Source organism: Falco rusticolus, chromosome Z, assembly GCF_015220075.1.
Source record: "Falco rusticolus isolate bFalRus1 chromosome Z, bFalRus1.pri, whole genome shotgun sequence".
NCBI lineage: Eukaryota > Metazoa > Chordata > Aves > Falconiformes > Falconidae > Falco > Falco rusticolus.
In genome coordinates, this window is record NC_051210.1 from 31,559,219 (window position 1) to 31,578,989 (window position 19,771).

The 19,771-nt window shown below is 45.6% G+C and overlaps 1 protein-coding gene across 1 annotated transcript; it reads right to left on the reverse strand.

Moving 5' to 3' along the window:
- Positions 1-914: 914 nt before the first annotated feature.
- FNTA (farnesyltransferase, CAAX box, alpha) lies at positions 915-19,741 on the reverse strand. Its single transcript, XM_037374469.1, has 9 exons — positions 19,492-19,741; positions 18,341-18,426; positions 17,624-17,738; positions 16,680-16,784; positions 15,815-15,941; positions 15,253-15,401; positions 13,227-13,289; positions 12,549-12,720; positions 915-11,024 (listed from the first exon to the last, which is right to left on the reverse strand). Exons 1-9 carry the CDS (start codon positions 19,713-19,715, stop codon positions 10,896-10,898), a joined length of 1,170 nt encoding a protein of 389 aa, XP_037230366.1. The 5' UTR covers positions 19,716-19,741; the 3' UTR covers positions 915-10,895.
- Positions 19,742-19,771: the final 30 nt, after the last annotated feature.

Here is a 19,771-nt window from a genome sequence, read left to right on the forward strand (position 1 = left end):
GCTGGATTTCCCCAGTTAGGCCTTAGTCCTCCCCTAACTTCCAAGAAGCAGGAGTCCTTCAACCCATCTTTACAGAAATAGTCTGCAATGGCTGGCACTTCATTACAGAGGGACCAGAGAAACTTACCGTAACACGCCTGGCTTTAGGGGACCGAAACTGCCCAACTTGTGAAGGTGCATGAGTGTAGTACTCTGATTGGAGACATGTCTCCAAAAGGTGTAAACTGGCCTCAAAACCCGTGCTTCCAAGGAGAGGGGTGTAGTCACACAGTTATTTTAGAACACCAGGACTCAACAGGGTCAGAGGAGACATCATTTTAGTTAATGAACAATTGCTTTCCCGTTAACACCAACAGCTGTTAATGAACATGACAATTTAACCCCTCCCGGGATACTTGTGTTTGAACCCTCTGTGGTGCTATGTATTGACTTACCAAGCAGCTGCTCTTCCATGCTTAATCAGCAGGTGTGAAATTAGTGATGTTGCATGGAGAAAGAGTTGTCCTAATGACAACTCTGCTTGCCCAGGTAGCCAGTGTCAGGGAGCTTGGGGTGAATTTTGCACATCTAGTGATCCACATCCACTTCCCCTGCTGCACAGCAGCAGGAAAATGACACAGCGATTTTAATTCCCCAAGGCTGAAATTTTAGGTAGACTTAACATCCCATGGCTTCTTGAGGAACAGCGATGGGTGACACATGTAATGGAGCACAGAGTCCTAGCCCCAAGGACATCTAGACATCCTGAGGTGGGTTTCCTAGCTGAATTTGGTGAGGCTTCTATTATTAGCTCTTCATGCAAAGTACTTACAGAAACCTAAATAACTGCATACGCCCTTGATTTTGGTAGCTTTGTCCTGACCCTTCACATGCACACACTTGTGAGCCTCTTTACATGCTACATTTTTTAAAAAAAACACATATTTGTTTTTCCTTTTAAGCAAATTCAGGGCCTGCCCTGGCTGCAGAGTTAAGGTATTATTTTCAGAGTGGGCACAGGGAGGCCCGGAACTTGTACATGTCCTTCTCTCAGCAGTGCCAACAGCATCGCTTCTCATCCAGGAACAGGATCCTAATTTTCATTATCTTGTGTCCGAAGAGTGTATGTTTTTAAACCAAATGGTGCATTAAGATGAAAGGATGCTAAGAGCAGAGAAAGGAAGAACAGACAAAATAACTGGCAGTTTTATACTGTGAGTTGAGCACTTAAGCATTAGGTAAGATATTGTGGAGAAAAACACATTATTGCCTACTTCAGAGATTTCTAGTCTCTGCATCAGACTTCATGCACTTTGCACCTGTGTTGAGTAGGCACCCATACCGAGTGTACTCATGTAAACATACACAGAGTACTTTAAAATGGCAGTGTTATTCATGTCCAGAATTGCACAGAACAGTCAGACTGCCAAGGATTCTGGAAAGGACCTGTTATGGGACAAAAATAATGTAGTTTTTACATTCAAGTGTAATTTTTTTATCCTTTGCTGTTAGAATATATTGTGCCAAAAGCTTGACCTTACAGCCTTAAAGGGAGAGAAAGTGTTTTCACTTGGAGATATTTAATAGAGATGGTTATTTAAAGGAAAAACTAAATACTGAAGGATATTTGACTTCTATGAACCAGAAGTAAAATGCTGTACTGCCAAATTAACAGGCTTGCCAGAACTCAGCCAAACATCATCTTACCCAAGTTTTCCAACTCAATCTGCCTTAAGCAGAAGATACACTAGGGAAACATGCTGCCAACCCAAAAGACACAGGGGTAATCACTGACTAAACCCAGACTTGGAATAGAAAGTGCAAAGCACACACCTTATCCCACAATGTCAGGAACACGCATAAGGCACTGGTGTTCAGAAAAGGGCATGAGCTAGACTCAGGAGCATTGTTGATATTATTGCATCCACCATGCCATATCTGGGGTAACATCTGAGACGTGTCTCAAGGTGTTCATAAAGAAATTCTCTCCCTATTCACGTGCACAGGGCAAGAAAACCACAGCTGCAGTGTCTCCCCTGCCTATTTTGAACTTGCATATAGGCAAGTCCACCAGCACTTGCAAAGCCTTTGTTTGACCCCACGAGGGACGACTCCACACCATCACTTAATGTTGTTCCCTTACCCCTTTGCTGGCTTTAAGGCATTTTGTGCTCTTGTAGGGGCCCGTATCTCCTTAAGCTCCTTGTCACCACTGGACTGCATGAATTGCCTGCTAGCACTCGAACAGAAATGTTTTGTGTGGTGTGAGTGATTAAAAACCTTGCTGCTTCCCTGCTGGAGGATACTGCTCCCACAGAAGGTCCAGCTAAGCAGCATGCTCCTAATCTGCCTCAGCACAGACAGCAACAGACAGAAGCATTCTGTGCTCGCCGAGGTGGTTTTGCACTGCGTAGATTAGGAAGGACTTGCATGCTGTTTGTCAGCTGAGTTGCGGAGACAGTAAGATAGAAGTCAGTAACAGCTTAGGCAGACACAGACACAGCTATACCAAAGCAAGTACATCAGCCTCTGACGAAAGCAGTCATAGGAAATTATTTCCCATGCTCCGTACTCCACTGAATGTTTCAATTATACTGATTTACAAGGGACAGTTGTGCCAGCACATTTTCCCCTTTAGGCACAGCTCTTCAGTAATAAAATTGTACACGAGTCACATTGCTAACACACAATCAGTAACAACAGTAAGTTTCCTTGTAGAGATGAGCCCTTATGACAAATTGTCAGGTGTTTCCACTGGTAATAGGTAGGTAGTGTTTACAGCTTAAAGTCATCTAACACTTACTGTAAGATTCCTCTCTCTGTAGCTCATACATTTTGTCAGGCTCCCACCTCCATGAGAAAGATTCTGTCTCAGACACATTTTAAAATGAAAATCTTGGTAGCCGCAGTTGCAAACTAGCGGGGCAGCCTGTCTTCCCAGCTCTGACAGCACCGTATTGCTGAGTGTGGCTGACTATCACAGAACTGAGGTGCCTTTTGAAGAGAACTGTAGAGCTTAGAGCTTCTTTGCTATCCAGATGACAGCAAGCATACACATTTGAAAGAAAACCTGAAAATTTCTGTTAAAACATAATGACCATCTTGTTTCCCTCCCCCCAACCCCCGCCCCCCCCCCCCCCCCCCGAACTTTAGTCTCCAGCATGTTTTCTTAGGATTTGCATGATTTGTTTGGTCAGACATCTGTTTTACAGAAGATATTTTTCTGCTAGAGTACGTATCTGGTTATTACTTCACTGGTAAACTCAGAAGTGCCAATACCTTTGCAAGTATCACTGTGCTTGTATAACCAGTATAAAGCGCTATTAACCTTGTCAGTAGATGACTCTCTACATCTAGACATTTTCAAGAACGAGAAGGCTGCAAGCTGGCCACATCATGAGAAAATAGTCTGAGTCTTGTCAGAAGAGCCCACCGTTCTTGACACAGAACCACAACAGGGGTAAATCTTGGTATTTCCTCAGACCACAAGTGACTAAGATCACGTCCCAAAATACGCTGTCCCAGTGGACACTGTTCATCATCTCACCTTGGGATGAGTTATTTTCACTGAAATTCATGCCAGTGTCTATAAAGAATACTCAGCCTTATTCCACGTACCGTCTCAATTTTGTTTACGAAAGATACAGGAACTCAATAACACTATATGCAGAGGCGCAACTCTCTTCCCTCTTCATTGGTGACATTTATTTTAAGGATTGCATTTGTCTGTTTTCTCTCTCTGAGCTTTCTTGACTGGCTGCGGCAAATATATTACTTTGTCCTGAAGACCTTGAACATCCAGTACCCCGTATTTAGTGTAGTTTCAAACAGGAACAATTCGTGGGGGTAGGAATGTATACTTTTTGTTCTATGCTGGAGCGTCAAATGTGGTTTAAAAAAAAAGCAGATAACAAATCTCCAAGAGTCTGAACTTCATGTCCATTTTAAGTGGTCGTGGTCACGTGTTTTCTCTACTGCTGGGGAAGTGGAAAAAACATGGAAAAATTACGCAGCTTTCATTTATTAATTCCATTCCCCATGAGTTGTTCTAGATTTAAAGAATGCATTGCATTAATGTATTTCAAGTGTCTAAAATAATCTCCACTACAGTTTAATTACAGCAGCAGATTTTAATGTTTAGTATCAGACTGTTCATATTATGACATAAATACTAGTATTTATTCCCTTTATGATTATCTCCAAGAAAATATTTCCTATCACACAAGCACTCTATGCTAAGAACCCAGTTTACAATAGCCATCGACTGAAATCAGGGCAGATGCAGCAGTTTTCTTGTACAGGCACACGCACCCTTTGCAGTTCTGTACTGAAGATGTCTTCTCTCTTTCACAAAGGGGAGCAAAAATACTTTTTGGCTGAATATATGCATGGAAAAAGATACAAAAACCCTACAGGAGCCACAGGGTTAAGACATTTAACGCAAAAAGGTCCCCAGTAAACCCATTCCTTCCCTTCCAGTTCAATGAAGATACGTAACATTACCAGTTAGCTATAATCTGTTCTGTCCTATGACTTCAGTTTGGTCTGGTTACAAAGGGTGAAGAAAAAAAAAATAATTCAGATTTTCAGCTGTCGGAAACAGAACTCCAAGAAAAAAATAAGCGGATCTTCTAGGGTCCTCAAAGCATTTTTCCTAACTGTGCAGATAGGAATTCAAGGCTCCTAAATTCATCAAGTGCCCGGAAAGTTTCTGGGATGAGAATATTCCAGTGCAAGACACCTCAATGCGACAGAATCTATTGTCCCTAAAAAGGGGCATTTTATCTCAATTAGCATCTGAGAAGAACAGACTATGCACATTAAAGACCCAAAGAAACACACTAAAAAATTTCAAATGCTTTAAGTTGGTTTTATTACAAAATTACACTTGGTGATAGTTGCATACAATAATAGTATGTGCTGTCAGTGCTGTGTAGCTGCTCCCACATAAAGCAACAACTGCAGCACCTGCCTGCACTAACCAGAAGTAGGTTACTTTAGTAGCTAAGTTACCTGCAGTCATTACTGCTGCATCTGATGTGACCGTGTTAGGAACCACAAGTGGGTAAACCGAGGCATGAGAAATTGGTTTTGTGCCTTATAAATTGCAGGTATAGCTTTATGTATTTATTTCAGGAAATTAACCCTTTACTGGTGCATTTCTGTAATTAAGCCTTAATGCATGTCTTGACTGCACCTGGCTACCAGCAGCAGCAGCAGTGACCCGAGACTATTACCACTGCACTCTTTCATTGCAATACCTCTTTACTAGGGGAATACTACACCGGATTTTAAACTAGTTGATGGCCCTACTTAGTGCTGCTTTCATTTACGTGCAGTACGTGTTGTGCTGTTTGTCCTCCTTGAGACTTGGGCTAAAGTCATCCCAGTGTAGTACTATGCAGCGTTGGTTTACATGCGATGGACTCGTGGGCCGTAACACCGTGCCCTGCGCACTCGGCGGTGGTGTCGCCCCTGTGGGTCGGGCGGCCCCTGGCGGCAAATGCCAGCAACTGCACCTCTGGCTTCCCTTTTCCTGGGAGCCGGCCTGTGGGCGGGATCCCAGCCTCCTCCTTCCCCCCCGGGGCCAATTACTGAAAAATTTAGGGTTTCTGGCAATTCTGAGTATCTTTGGTCCGTCGGATGCACCACAGCGCGGGTCGTGACCCTGCTGGCTAGGAACACTGAACGGGGTTTGCACCTCCTGGACCTGGTGGAGATTTAAGCAACTAATTCTAACTACTAACCTCATGGCTACTCCAGCTCCCGCGTGGTTGCTCTGGCTCCCGCGGCAGTGTCAGTATCAGTGGCGCCTATACTGAAGGAGAAGTATAGATTCTATATATGAAGAAGAAATGGAAACGGAAAGCAGCTCATTTTGTAAAGGGGGAGGATGAAGCAGGGCCATCACAGGATCAGGATGAACGCAGCGAACAGAACAACAGTTAACCTCCCGATTTCTGTTTCTGAATGAACAGTGGGATAATGCAGAAAGATTATGCCTGTCAATCAGGTGAACACCTTATCGCCTGGTTACTTCGATGCTAGAATAACAGGGCTAATACTATAGAATTGGAGGGTAGGGAAGCCAAGCAGCTGGGATCACTTTCTAAAGAAGGAGACGTTGACAGGGCATGCAAAAGGAATGCAAGCCCTCAGCCTCTGGAAGGGACTCCTGTCAAATGTTAAGGTACCCCTACAAGGAGGGTACCACACGTCACGCAGGCAAGCGGACCGCAACAGAGAACCGGACACTCAAGGGAATTAGCTGTGAAAGACATGACTTCTTATAACCAGGATGATCCATGGTCACCCATGGATCCTGGCAAAGTCCTTATGCACACAGCCCATGTGACAGAAACTGGTACAGAGCAGACCATCATCATGTGCCAACTCACTGGCAACAATGAGTTGAAAAGACGATGCACCAACGGTGGATGAAGTTATGAAGATAGCGGCTCTACCTCCATCACCTCAGCTGTGGAGAGACCGGTCCAGCAACTTGATGAGGATATCCTGTTCCTCACCTGTATGGACCTGCATCTCAGCCATCAACCAGAGATGCCCTTCTGTTTGGGAGGGAGAACACAGGAGATACCACAGGGTACCCTGTGGTTTTACCTGTGGGACCACGGAGAGAACATGAGGAGGTGGGATGGAAAAGCCACCTCAGTCCTGGAGGCACAGGCGCATTAATTACAAGGAAAAATAATCACAAATAAAGAGTCTTCCAAGAAGGTTGCTGCTCCAGTCTCCAGAGGGCAGCTTTCCAGACAGACTGATACAGCTGGCTTTACCCACAATCCTGTGAAAAGGAATTCTAATCCATTCTGCCAAGACATAAGTGACCAGAACTACTCCACGCTACATCCGCTTCGCACCACTTGCCACCCTGGTGGAGAATCCTACAAGCAGGATTACAGCGACCCTGCCTGCAGCCAGGCGGAGGACACGGATAGCTGCGTTTACCAGACCATGTGGATCTGCCGGCCAGGCACATCAGACCCACAGGAACATAAAGCTTTAGTAGATAGAGGTGCACAGTGTACTTTAACGCCATCAAGCTATGAAGGGGCCGAGCCAACCAGTATTTCTGGAGTGACAGGGGGAATCTCAACAGCTAACTGTATTGGAGGCTGAACTGGGAAGGAGTGACAAAAACATCCCATCGGGACTGGCCCAGAAGCCTCTCGTATCCTTGGCATAGACTCTCTTAGGAGAGGGTGTTTCAAGGATCCGAAAGGGTATCAGTGGGCTTGTGGTATAGCTGCTCTGGAAACAGAGGAAATCGAGCAGCTTTCTACCTTGCCTGGTCTTTCAGAAGAACCTTCTGTGGTGGGGATTACCGAAAGCTGAGGAACAGCAGGCGCTGATCACCTCTACCACGGTGCACCGGGGGCAATACCGCACCAACCGAGACTCACCGATTCCCACCCAGGAGCTGGTTCGCCAACCAGAGAACTAAGGAGCGATCTCAGCAGAACCCATTCACCCTTTAATAGCCCCCCATACGGCCACTGTGACAACCTAATGGAGAATGGAGACTAACAATGGACTATCGTGGCCTGAATGAAGTTAGTGCCGCCACTGAGTGCTGCCGTGCCAGACATGCTAGAACTTCAACATGAACTGGAATCAAAGGCAGCCAAGTTGTACGCCGCCACTGATACTGCAAATGCACTTTTCTCAATCCCTTTGGCTGCAGAGTGCAGGCCACAGTTTGCCTTCACTTGAAAGGTGTCCAATGCATCTGGAATCGACTGCCCCAGGGGCGGAAACTGGAAACACATCCCTACCATCTGCCATGGACTGATCCACGCTGCACTGGAACGGGGTGAAGGTCCAAAACACCTGCAAGACATTGATGACATCATCGTACGGGGCAATACAGCAGAAGAACTTTTCGAGAAAGGGGAGAAAATCACCCAAATCCATCTGAAAGCCGGTTTTGCCATAAAACAAAGTAAAGTCAAAGGACCTGCACAGGAGATCCAGTTTTTAGAGACGAAATGGCAGGATGTATGTTGTGAGATCCCAACAGATGCGATCAACAAAACAGCAGGGATGTCTCCACCAACTAGTAAGAAAGAAACTCACGCTTTCTTAGGCGTTTTGGGCTTTTGGAGAATGAACATACCAAGTTACAGTACGATTGTAAACCCTCTTTATCGCGTGATGTGAAAGGAAAACTATTTTAAATGGGGCCCTGAGCAACAAGCCTCTGAATAAATTAAACGAGAGATAGTTCGAGCAAGGCCTTATGCCAGTTTGGACTGCGCAAGACGTAAAGAATGTGCTCTACACCACAGCCGGGGAGAATGGCCCTGCCTGGAGCACCTAGCAGAAAGCACCAGGGGACACTCAAGGTCAGTCCTTGGGCTTCTGGCGTCGGTGATAGAGAGGATCTGATGCCCACCAGACTCCAACTGAAAAAGAGATACTGGCAGCTTATGAAGGGGTTCGAGTTGCCTTGGAAATGATCAGTAGTGAAGCACAGCTCCTTCTGGCGCCCCGGTTACCAGTGCTGGGATGGAGGTTTCAAGGGAGGGCCTCCTCTACACATCATGCAACTGCTGCTAGGTGGAGTACGTGGGTCACGCTGATTACACAACGAGCTCAGATAGGCAATCCCAATCATCCAGGAATCTTGGAAATTCTTACGGACTGGCCAAAAGGCAAAGACTTCAGGATGTCACCAGAAGAAAAGGTGACACGTGCTGAAGAAGCCCCATCGTACCATGAACTGCCTGACCGCAAAGAAGTATGCCTTATTTACCGATGGGTCCTGTGGTATTGGTAGGAAAGCAACAGAGGTGGAAGGCGGCTGTATGGAGACCCCTGTGACATGATGCAGAATCTGCTGAAGGGGAATCAAGTCAGTTTGCAGAGGTGAAAGCTACCCAGCTGGCTTTAGAGGTTGCTGAATGAGGAAGGTGGCTGATGCTTTAACTCTATCCTGACTCATGGATGGTGGCAAATGCCCTGTGGGGGCGGCTGCAGCAATGGAAGCGAAGTAATTGGCAACAGAGAGGTGAACCCATCTGGGCTGCCACACTGCAGCAAGATATTGCTGCTCGGGGAGGGGGGTAGAACCTGGTTGTAAAAGTACGTCACGTAAATGCTCGCGTACCCAAGAGCTAGGCCACTGAAGAACACCGAAACAACCAGCAGGTAGATCAAGAAGCTGAGACTGAAGTGGCTCAGGTGGATATGGATTGGCAACGTAAGGGTGAGTTACTTATAGCTCGGTGGACCCATGACACCTCAGGCCATCAAAGAAGAGATGCAAAATATAGGTGGGCCCAGGATCGAGGGGTGGACTTAACCACGGACGCTACTGCACAGGTAATCCACAAATGTGACACATGTGCTGCAATTAAGCAAGCCAAGCAGTTAAAAGCCTCTGTGGTATGGAGGATGATGGCTGAAATAACAGTACGGGGAGGCCTGGCAGACTGACTATATTGCACTCCCCCAGACTCACCCAGACAAACGCCCTGTGTTTACAATGGTGGAAGCAACCACCAGATGGCTGGAAACATACCCTGTGCCCCATGCCACAGGTTGAAAAGGCGCTATCCTGGGCCTTGAAAGGCAGGTCTTGTGATGACACGGCACCCCAGAAAGAGCAGAACAGAACAGAATCAGACAACAGAGACTGTTCTGAAACAGTCTCGTAAACACCTGGGCCAAAGAGCATGGCATCGAGCGTGTGCATCACATTCCCTACCATGCACCAGCCTCTGGGAAAACTGAGTGATGTAACGGACTGTTAAAAGACTACACTGAAAGCAAAGGGTGGTGGAGCTTTCAAACACTGGCATACACACTCAGCAAAGGCCACCTGGTTAGTCAACACCACAGGACCTATCAGACAAGCTGGACCCGCCCAACCAAAGCTTCTACATGCTGTAGAAAGGGACACAGTTCCAGTAGTCCACCTTAACATTATGTCTGGGAACACAGTCTGGGTCATTCCTGCCTCAGGCAAAGGCAAACACACTTGTGGGACCGCTTTTGCTAATGGACCCGGGAGCACTTACTAGGTAATACGGAAGGATGGGGAAGTTTGATGTGTGCCTCAAGGGGATTTGATTTTGGGTGAAAACAGCCAATTAATTAAGTTGTGTGATGTTAATTGTTACACAGTATTGTATATTGTCATTTCTATATGCCTATTAGTACACTGAGTGCCTTGTGGTGCCATCTCTACCACTTTGGATTTGAACCCGAGTCCTTTTCAACTGCCACACCAATGAAGAATGACTTTGGTGAAACCAGATCAGGGCAGCTCTAATAGAATTAGAACTGCCTCCAAGACACAACAATCCAACAACTCACACCATCTTTCCCACCTGGACAGACTGTTGTAACAGATGAAGCCCAATGTCACGGACTGAATGAACGCAGCGGACTTCAGAAGGATGGTCCACAGACTAAGGGAATGATATCCGTGTATTTATATTAAAAGACAGGAGATGTGGTTACGTATTGGAAAATGCTGCATGACATAAATGGTATAGAATAAGGGGTGGATACTGTCCTGGTTTTGGCTGGGATAAGGTTAATTTTCTTCTTAGTAAGTAGTAAAGTGTTGTGTTTTGGCTACGATGCGAGAACAATGTCGACAGAACACTGATGGTTTTTAATTGTTGCTGGGTAATGTTTATGTTAATTCCAGGACTTCACAGTTTCTCAGGCCTTGCCAGCCAGAGGGCTGGAGGGACACAAGAAACTGGGAGGGGGCACAGCTAGGACAGCTGACCTGAGCTAGCCAAAGAGGTATTCCATACCATGGGATGTCACGCTCAGTATACAAACTGGGGACTGGGGGTTGGCCGGCACCTGCTGATCATTCCTTGGGGGCTGGCCAGGCATCAGTCAGCAGGTGGTGAGCAGTTTTCTTCCAAGTTCAGTTACTGCCGTTTGTCTGTCAGCATGCTCTGTTCAGTGCCTGAGCCGTGCTTGTCCTTAAGGGACCTTCCAATATATCTCCAGTATTCCTTCCGGATGGTGTCTTTTTCTTTAGCTAGAATTTCACACAACTACGAAAGACAATTGAGACATTGGAGTGTTACACCAAAAGCTGATGGAATTCTTAATTATCTTTATAAAAACACAGGCAATATAGGATTAAGCTAGTATTAAAACACCTTTCTTAGCAACACTTGTTTTATTCACCAGTTGCAACTGTCCAGTGACCTCAAACCGGTATCAATTCCAATTGATAGTCAACCAGTCTGACACTGCACAAACCTCCCCAGTCCTACTTCAGTTGCAACTGCTTCCCCATGACTCCTTTCTGTGCCCACCACTTGTCATCTATCCCAGGCTATTCAGCCTGCAGTACACTACAGCGTACTTGGGACTTCCTGACAAACCTGACTGTCTTTCAGTGGTCCAGTAGCTGTAAACCACTTCATTCAAAACAGCGGGGGAACATCCTGCTCTTAAATCTCCAGTACTGCCAGTGGACTGACAGGAGGTATTTTGTTTATGGTTTTTCCCTCAGCATACTGTCCCAAAAGGATTCTCCATGCAAGTCAGTAACCTTCTCTCACGACATGTTAAAGCTGGTGCCGCACGCTATTTCTACACATTCTGATTTGTTTTATTTCGACTTGGGTAAGCAGCGAGGCACAGAAGTCAACCCCACTCACAGGATGTGCTGTGTAAAAGGTATATGCTATGAACACTGTGCAAGTCTTCTAGTCAATTCCCTTTGATAATGCAGAGGGCATTGCCCTGGTCAGTGAATGAGAGTTGCGAAACAGGAGATTCCATGCCTAAATAGATGAAGAAGTCAAACTCAGAGAGACAGTATAAAGGGACACCAAGCTGTGAGGTACAACTGCACTTATTTATACTCTGGTTGTAGAACACAACAAAGGAAAAGTGTTGACAAACTTTGGAATACAGACTCCATGTGAGAACGGCAGCTCTACTTACACTGTGTTCCAGTCTGTTCCACAGTGAATGAAAAGTAAAAGTAAAAAAGTAAAAAAGTAATGTAAAAACTACACTGCAAACCACACGGATCTCCCCAAATGTGCAGGTCAGGGAATACACAACATTGCTGCGAGTCATTTATTCTCTGTAGGAAATGGTGCCTGACATTCCTCACAATGTCCCCAGTGCCTACTAGCCTTTAAGCTAATTCTGCCAGCTTTCTTGGAAAGACCTAAGAAGTGCAAAGGGAGTTTAGATACAGATACTTGAGGCAAGATTCACTAGCCTGCAGGTAAGTGATTTTGGACTACAAAGTTAGCATCAGAACCTCCTTGATTGTTCAAGTATCTCCTTTCTTCCGCAGGCAGTGTTAGGAACCTTCCTTCGCCACCAGGTGAAGAAAACTTACAGTGATTTTGTAACTGGCAAATTACTATTTACAGAAAAGTTCATGAGACTCTTGGGGTTATCTGGCTTTCAAGTTCAACTCCCCACAGAGCTCCTGAGATTGACAAATAACCTGCTCTAGTTATGAAAATCAATCTCATTTTGTCGGGATATAAACCAAGAGAGCAACAGATAGCATTCCTGAGAAGCAAACCCAACCTCTCAAAACGTACCTCCAATGCCTTGTTTAGTGTTTCTTCCTTGTTATCACACTGGTTCTCAAGCATATCTTCATATATGTCCACAAGAAAGGCAATCAGATAGGGTGAACTGTGGCTAGGCTGCAAATTCAACAGCTGCTCTAACAGATTTGGATACTCAGAAAGACCACGATCCTGTAGAATCCTAGAACAGAGGTTAATAGGCTTGAAACGTAATGCTGGGAAATACGGTGTGAAAAATTCAATTTTGGTTATGACTCCTTTATTTAGAGATCGGTTTTGAAACAAGGGTGCAAACTCAAGTAAGGCAGAAAGTAAGCAGCATGCAGCAGTAATACAGCTTAATGTGGCAGTAGGCTAAATACAGGCATGCTCAACTGAGCAGAAACTAAGACTGAAAGCATGCTCACTGCTTCCTACTCTAGGCTCTTGAACCCAGTAACATCACAGGCCAAGTTTTTAAAAGCATGCGAAGCACTTGCAATCTCCCACAAGAACTACAGGGCCAGAAACTTAGCGGACAGTTACAGAGAAATTAGGTTGATGTATTAAGCCTTTGAGCAAGCTTTCGCCTCCCTGCTTAAGCCCACAACACTAGAATGAACAGCAACGAGCTCCTTCTAGTTAAGAGCTAGGCGTAAGACACTTTCTACAGATACTCTCTTTGCCCCACAGAGAAGAATACCTCACCCTTTTAAATAGTTCCAAGCGCTCTCATTATGTGGCACTGCCGTGATCATCTCAAGAGTGTATCTGTGAGAAAAAGACAATAGGTCAGGAACGCAGCCACTAACAATGCAGTCAGAAATTACTGGCATGTGCTCAGACACTCCCAAACACATCCTCTACTCTGATTCAGAGACTTTTTGCAGATCATCTCATCTGGGTCACAGATCAAAAATGCCTTGCAATACAATCACCGCCAGTCCCAGACCAACAGACACTGACAGAACTGTTTTAGACTCTGAAGTCTTCCATTTGCTGCATTTTATACAATAATGAAACAGTTCTTGAAATTATGAGCAACTGCACTAAGAAAAAACACGATACACTGTCCTGGTATGCTAAAGGAATAACTTGTGCCTTAATGCTCAGAAATGGCAAGGGGCTGAAAAGGGCTAGAGTAACTGAAGCCCAGGTTGAGCTATGTTCATATGAGTGCCAGATCATCTCAACTATGTACCTATTCAAAATGTTCTGTACCTATTTGCAAAACCTTTTTCACGAGGCTGTATTTGAGCAAACTGCAGAAAGGCAAAGCTTGAGCTTTCAGCTCACACAGCCTTCTGCAGCAGCTCTTTGAAAGTAACAATTAGGCAACTCCTCTGAAAGCAAAGCAACAAGAGACATCTGCCATACTTTTGCAAAGCCACATTTCATCTTCACAAAACAGACTTTACCTTCTGCCCTTCACCAGCGTAATCATTCACCTGATTTTCAGAGACAACAAATACTGACAAAAAGTTCTATAAGCAATACTGAAGAAAAAAACCCCCACAAACCCACAACTCTCAACCTTTTTTAACTTTCTGCAGTCACTATGGCCAAGACCGAGTTTATCAAGCAACAAGCAGCCCAGCTACAGTTCTATAATGACATCCCTGAAGTCTTAACCTTAGACAGTCTGATTCTTTAGATGGTATCTAATTAACTTGAACACAGCACCATGTATAAACAGATCAAGGGAGGATGTTTAGATGCAACCTCTGGAGAGAAAAAGCTGTAAATATCCGAGCCTAAGTCATAGAAATAGCTCAGATTTATTAATCTGCAGAGAAGTTATAGACTGGAAGAGAAGTACAACTTAGAGCAGTTTGCAAAGACAACCACAGAAGGCGATGAGGGTTGGGATCCTCTACGAACAACGTACCAATGGACCTATTCAGAGACCCAGTATTTCTTCTGAAGAGTAACTCCAAATAATTGCAGGAACTTCTCCTCATTGCTCCTTCGCTTTAGACAAACAGCTTCTCCTAACCATCAATCCTGGCCAGCGGTCTGAGATAAGAAAACCATACCAGGAAGATTCCTTTACCACCATCAGCTCTAAAATAAATGTCTAGAAGCCCAGTTTGTCTTCAGTTACAAACGTGCAGCTCTGAAACAGTTTCCAAAGCTCACTGTCCTCCAAACTGGCCAACTCACAGAGACATTTGTTGTTGCACTGACCACAAACCCCTGAAAGCTCCTTTCTTTTTCCAGCTGTATCAAACTCCTCACAAAAGGCAATTCCTCTTCCTACAAGCCACGCCCATCTTATCTTTAAATCATTGTGGCTACTGTAGTACTGAAACAGCAGTTTATCACAACACAGAGTGCCTCTCCTTCCAAGCTTTCTAGGGGTAGGACGTAAGACACTACTGAACAGCACCGCTCACGACGTTTCCAGTGCCACACATCTGCAGGTTGTTCCACTACAGCTAGCTGACTACAAAAAGCCAAAAGTTTTGTTTGCACAATAAACTGGGTCGGAACACAGACTCACGAGAACGCCTTGCCCAGGGTAAGCAGGTAAGCTATTGCTTCTGTACTGCTCAACAAGTCAGTAGTACTGAAGCAAGCTATATATGCACCAACACTTGATCTGCCATCCACGAGAGTGAGCCCAGAAACCGCAATAAAACCAGGAAAGACAAGCCCACAGGGACTGTCAAAATATTCCTTTGCTTCCATATAATGGAGAATGCTGAATGCGAGCATGAAAAGCATTACTAACTGGACTTCTGTGTCTAGGACTACTGGGTCATCATAGCCGATGGTGCTGAAAATTACGAAGTGTCGTTGGTTCCAAACCGAGTTGTTTCTCACATCTTCCCTCAAAAGCTGGTCTACATATTCTAGTTCATTGTCCCATAATTTGAACTCCTGTGGCAAGGGAAGGAAGAGACAATGTCACAATGCAAAGTTTTATATATTCTCCTTGCTCCTGAGGTCTCTGAACGTTAGATACAGAGACTTTTTAAAAGAAATAAATTAAGGATGGGTGAACGAGGAACACGATACGCTATTCAGCTGCACACAAGGGTATTAGCTCTTCATTAAATTCACACACGGAACAGCAAGCAAACAAGAAAAGACCTTTTTGAACTTGCTTCTTAAAAGGCAAGTTTATAGCTAACCTCTACCACACGTTAAAATACAACTGGTTTTCCCCCCTCAGCCTTAAGAAACAAAGTGCCAAATGGAATTCCGATTGTATTTAAGAAACCAAACTCTACAGCCTGAGCAGGTTCTTTAGTGAGTCTCAGTAATTCTGAATACAATGTTGGATACGATACCCGAATAACCCACTGTCTGTGTTGCCATGCATGGTAATTTTTGGCATCTTGCTTAAGAATGTCAGCTACGAACTCAAGCTCTTCGGATGGATCCTGCAGCCACTCCACCAACATCCGTCTGTGATGCCTAAGGACAAGAGGAGAAAACTATTTTTAGAATAGTCTATAAAAATTTTTATGATGTGTGGTCTGTATTCAAACAGCACGCAACAACCGTACTACTCAGGAACAAAACACTAGTTAAACACTTCAAATCAAACATACCGAAACATTTCACTTGTGCCTGAGATATATTTGACGCATACCTATCCTATAACAAATTCTAACTACGCATACACATTGGCCAATCACCTCCTTTTAGACAAGTGATGTTTACTTGAAGTAACATTCCCACTTTTAACACTCCTGGCCAAAGCCTTCAGCAGAGTAAAATTTTCTACTACTATGTTATTTCTCTAGCAATAACAACCCTGCTGCTTTTCCTATTCCCCCCAAAAAACAACAGGTAAGCAAACCCCAAGAGCCAATAAAAGAAAAAAATAGTTTTTTCTATTTGTCTTTTTGTTTGCCTTTTCATCAGTCATTTTTTTGGTCTGTCAGGCTTATTTTGACAGCTTAAAAATCGAAATGAAAACAAGGCCTTTTTTGCATGTCATAATCACTTTTAGAACAAACTGCTAAAGAGGCCTTTGGCAGTGATGCTGATGCAACTCCATGTAACTCCTCCGCTACCGCCACTGCAGTAGATGCAGGCAGCAACTTTCAATAACTTTTAGCATCAATGATCACAAATTACTCTAGCCAATTTACAAAGCAAAAGTTACCCGCAAAAGTGTTAAGAACTGAGAGTAAAACATGATTTTACCAGACTTGGTAGTTCTTTGGCTGATCTTCAATGATAGCTGTAATGTACTTCAGTTCCTCATGAAGATCCTTTCCCAAAGACCGCAGGAGGACTCTCCGGAAATGCCTGTGCAAAAGTCAAGCATTCAGACACTGCAACAGGGCTCTCCTAAAATTCACAGAGAGGAACACAGAATAACCTTTGTTCACGGTTTTTCTAACAAATAATGAGTTAAAAAGACTGCAAAAAACTAAACCACATATCCAGGTCTGCTGAAGGCCATTCAATTATCAAACAGGGGAGAACTGGAATACAGCTGGTTAAACCAGCATGTTATCTAAGTTCACAGCGATCCTGTTTCAAATGAACCTCTGCCAAGCCACAGGAGTACTTATCATCACGGAAACCATGAATTATGCGCTAAAGAAATGTAAACTTTCTGACCCCATGCAAGTTAGTCAAATAAAGACATACAAAGAGGTAGTTGTTGGCATAAACATGTTACAGGGCCCTGCTCTGAACATCAGAAATTCACTGTTTATTCATTATCTAAATGAACACTAACCTAAAATGCACCATTTAGTAAGTATGCAGTTATTTCGCAGGAAACGGCAGCTATCATGCTTTTATGCCTCTTCTTGGAGTCAACAGAGGCCATCTTCAGCATTTTGCCAAGGCTGCGTCATCAGGTAAGCAACCTAATGTTAAACATCAAAGTTCTTTTTGTGCCTAATCGTGACCTTGATCGATAATATCCTCTAAGCCAAATGAAAGAAAACCACTAAATCAAAATAAGACATGGAAAATACTGAACAAAGACTTTCTTCAGAAGCTCACTGGAAGTCTACACTAGTCCTCTGCATAAACTCAACTAGTCATACGCTGATCAGACTAACAAAATTATAAAACACGTAAGAGGTCAGCAATCAAACGACAACAGAAATAATCCCAAGATTGTCAGTTACCATGCTGTGTAGTTTGCAGCATTTAACTCAATGGCATCTGCTGTTAACTTGAAAGCTCTTTCGCTTCTCTCATCCCGCTGCAGAACCGCCCGGAAGTAATCATAGACGTCTTGAACTAAATAGATAACAGCATCTTATTGAAGGCCATAAGACAACTGCCTGATTAGCGTGTAAGGTTAATAATCCTTTGATACTACTTCCTATTTTGTGGACTTTATAAATGTTAAAATGACAGCTACAGATTGGTCTGACAGCACTATGGGTGGAAAGTTCTAAACGATACCAGCATACCCAAAGCCTACCAAAATTTCTTAAAAATACACCATCCAAACCATATGCAAAGCCATCAGAAAAACGCCTTGCTGCTTACTCACATTACTTCCCCAGATGCAGGACCTTCATATGTCTGTCTGTCTTCCACTTGTGGGCTAGAAATGCCTTATTATGTGAACCAGCCAATCTGCTGTATTGCCTCTTAAGCCATATGATTTTAAAATAAAACCTTGGCTATTCACATCTCAGATGAAGATTCAGCTTTAGAGATGCTTGGTGAAAACAGCACACACAACCACCGTAACAGGATGAATATTGATTTTTCCAGTGTACTCCTCTAGAAAACATATTACCCAAAACATGAAGTTTCGCTTTCACACCACCAAGGACCGATATCAATTCAACCGCCTTTGGTTTTCAAAGCGGAATGTATTTAAAACTTACATTTTTTACTGTAGATGATCTGAACAACAGGATTTGGCCCGTCGTTCTGAGGGATAGGTTCAATATCCGCCCATTCCTTCCTGACCCTGTAAACACATGTTTTTGTCTTTTCAGTGCTTCCAAGAAGCAAAAAATGCAAAGCTACATGCAGAGATCTACGTCCAGTAACACACCCCTGTTCCCACCGGTCCCCATTATTGCCACTGTATTATTGCCTGTAGCACAGACCAGCGCGAACTCGAGGAAAGGAGGCACCGACACAGGCGACCACATGAAAATTCAGTCACAAGGTCGCCTGGCGGAGGACGGCCCCAGCTGCCCCGCGGTGCCTCGGGTAGGAGCGGATCGCGGCGCTCGCAGCGCCGAGCGGCGGCCGAGGCTTCCCGCTCCAGCCGCCGGCACCGCCGCCTGAACAGTGCATGCTGTACCGCTTATCTCAAGGATGACGCAACTATGTTTAGTTAAAGTCGGGAGATGTCCAAGGACCCTTACTGCCACATGACGGATGCACAGACTGCTAAGTCTTAGATTCCTGTTGTACATGCAACGCGGCGAAGATGGAGGCTTCGAACATGGCCGCTAAGGAACAGAGTCTGCGTAGAGACAACTCCTCCAGGCCATCGCGCAGGCACGAGATATGTTCACGTTGTTAACGTGAAGATATACTAGGCCCTTGAATGGAATGTGCCAATCGTCCAGGTGTGAGAGATGTTAAGGTGTTCCCGGAAAGTTAATGAATAGACACGAGTGACTTGCATAAAGAGGGGGCTGAAAGGTTCCCTCGGTGTGCATGCCTTTGGTGGAGCGATCCCCCACGCACCCAGCGCTGCCGAATAAAGATCACCTCGCTCGCTCGAATATTGGGGACCGATTCTTCAAATCACCATCCAGCCCTGCCCTGCCCTGCCCTGCCCTGCCCTGCCCGCCGCCCCGGCCCGGCCCGGCCCGGCCCTGCCCTGCCCGCCGCCGTCCCGCTCAGCCTCTCCTCCCCCTCCTCCGCCCGCGGGGCCGGCCCTGCACGGACAGTAGCCGGCCCTCTCCTCCCGCCGCCCCAGCAGCGGGGGCGGCTGCCACGGCCGTGGCGAGAGCGAGGCTCCGCGCCGCCGCAGCCCCATCCCGGCCGGTCGAGGGCTGCGCTGTCGCGGCCGTACCTGTAGGGCACGTAGCCGGCGTCCTCCCTCGCATCCGCTTCCTCCAGCAGCTGCCCGAAGCCGCCCTCCGGCTCCCCGCCGTTCTTCTCCGGCTGCAGCTCCGCCGCCGCCGGCCTTGCCGCCGGGCCCGCTGCCGCCATCGCCCCGCTGCCGCTTCCGGGGCCTGGTGAAACCAGAGAGGCGGGCGCCGCGGCGGAGGGCAGAGCGGCCGCGTGGCTCTCCATCGCCCCCGCCTGGGATGGAGGGCAGGGGGCTGCGCGGCCGGGACCGCGGCGCGCCG

What these genes read in the sequence shown, in the direction of transcription:
- FNTA (XM_037374469.1), bottom strand. Translation starts at nt 19,715, where the DNA reads ATGGAGAGCCACGCGGCCGCTCTGCCCTCCGCCGCGGCGCCCGCCTCT. An exon ending in GCTGCAAACTACACAGCATG is followed by an intron (nt 16,785 to 17,623) that starts GTAACTGACAAT and finishes ACTTTTGCACAG; the next exon opens with GCATTTCCGGAGAGTCCTCC. An exon ending in CACTAAACAAGGCATTGGAG is followed by an intron (nt 11,025 to 12,548) that starts GTACGTTTTGAG and finishes TGTCTTTCGTAG; the next exon opens with TTGTGTGAAATTCTAGCTAA.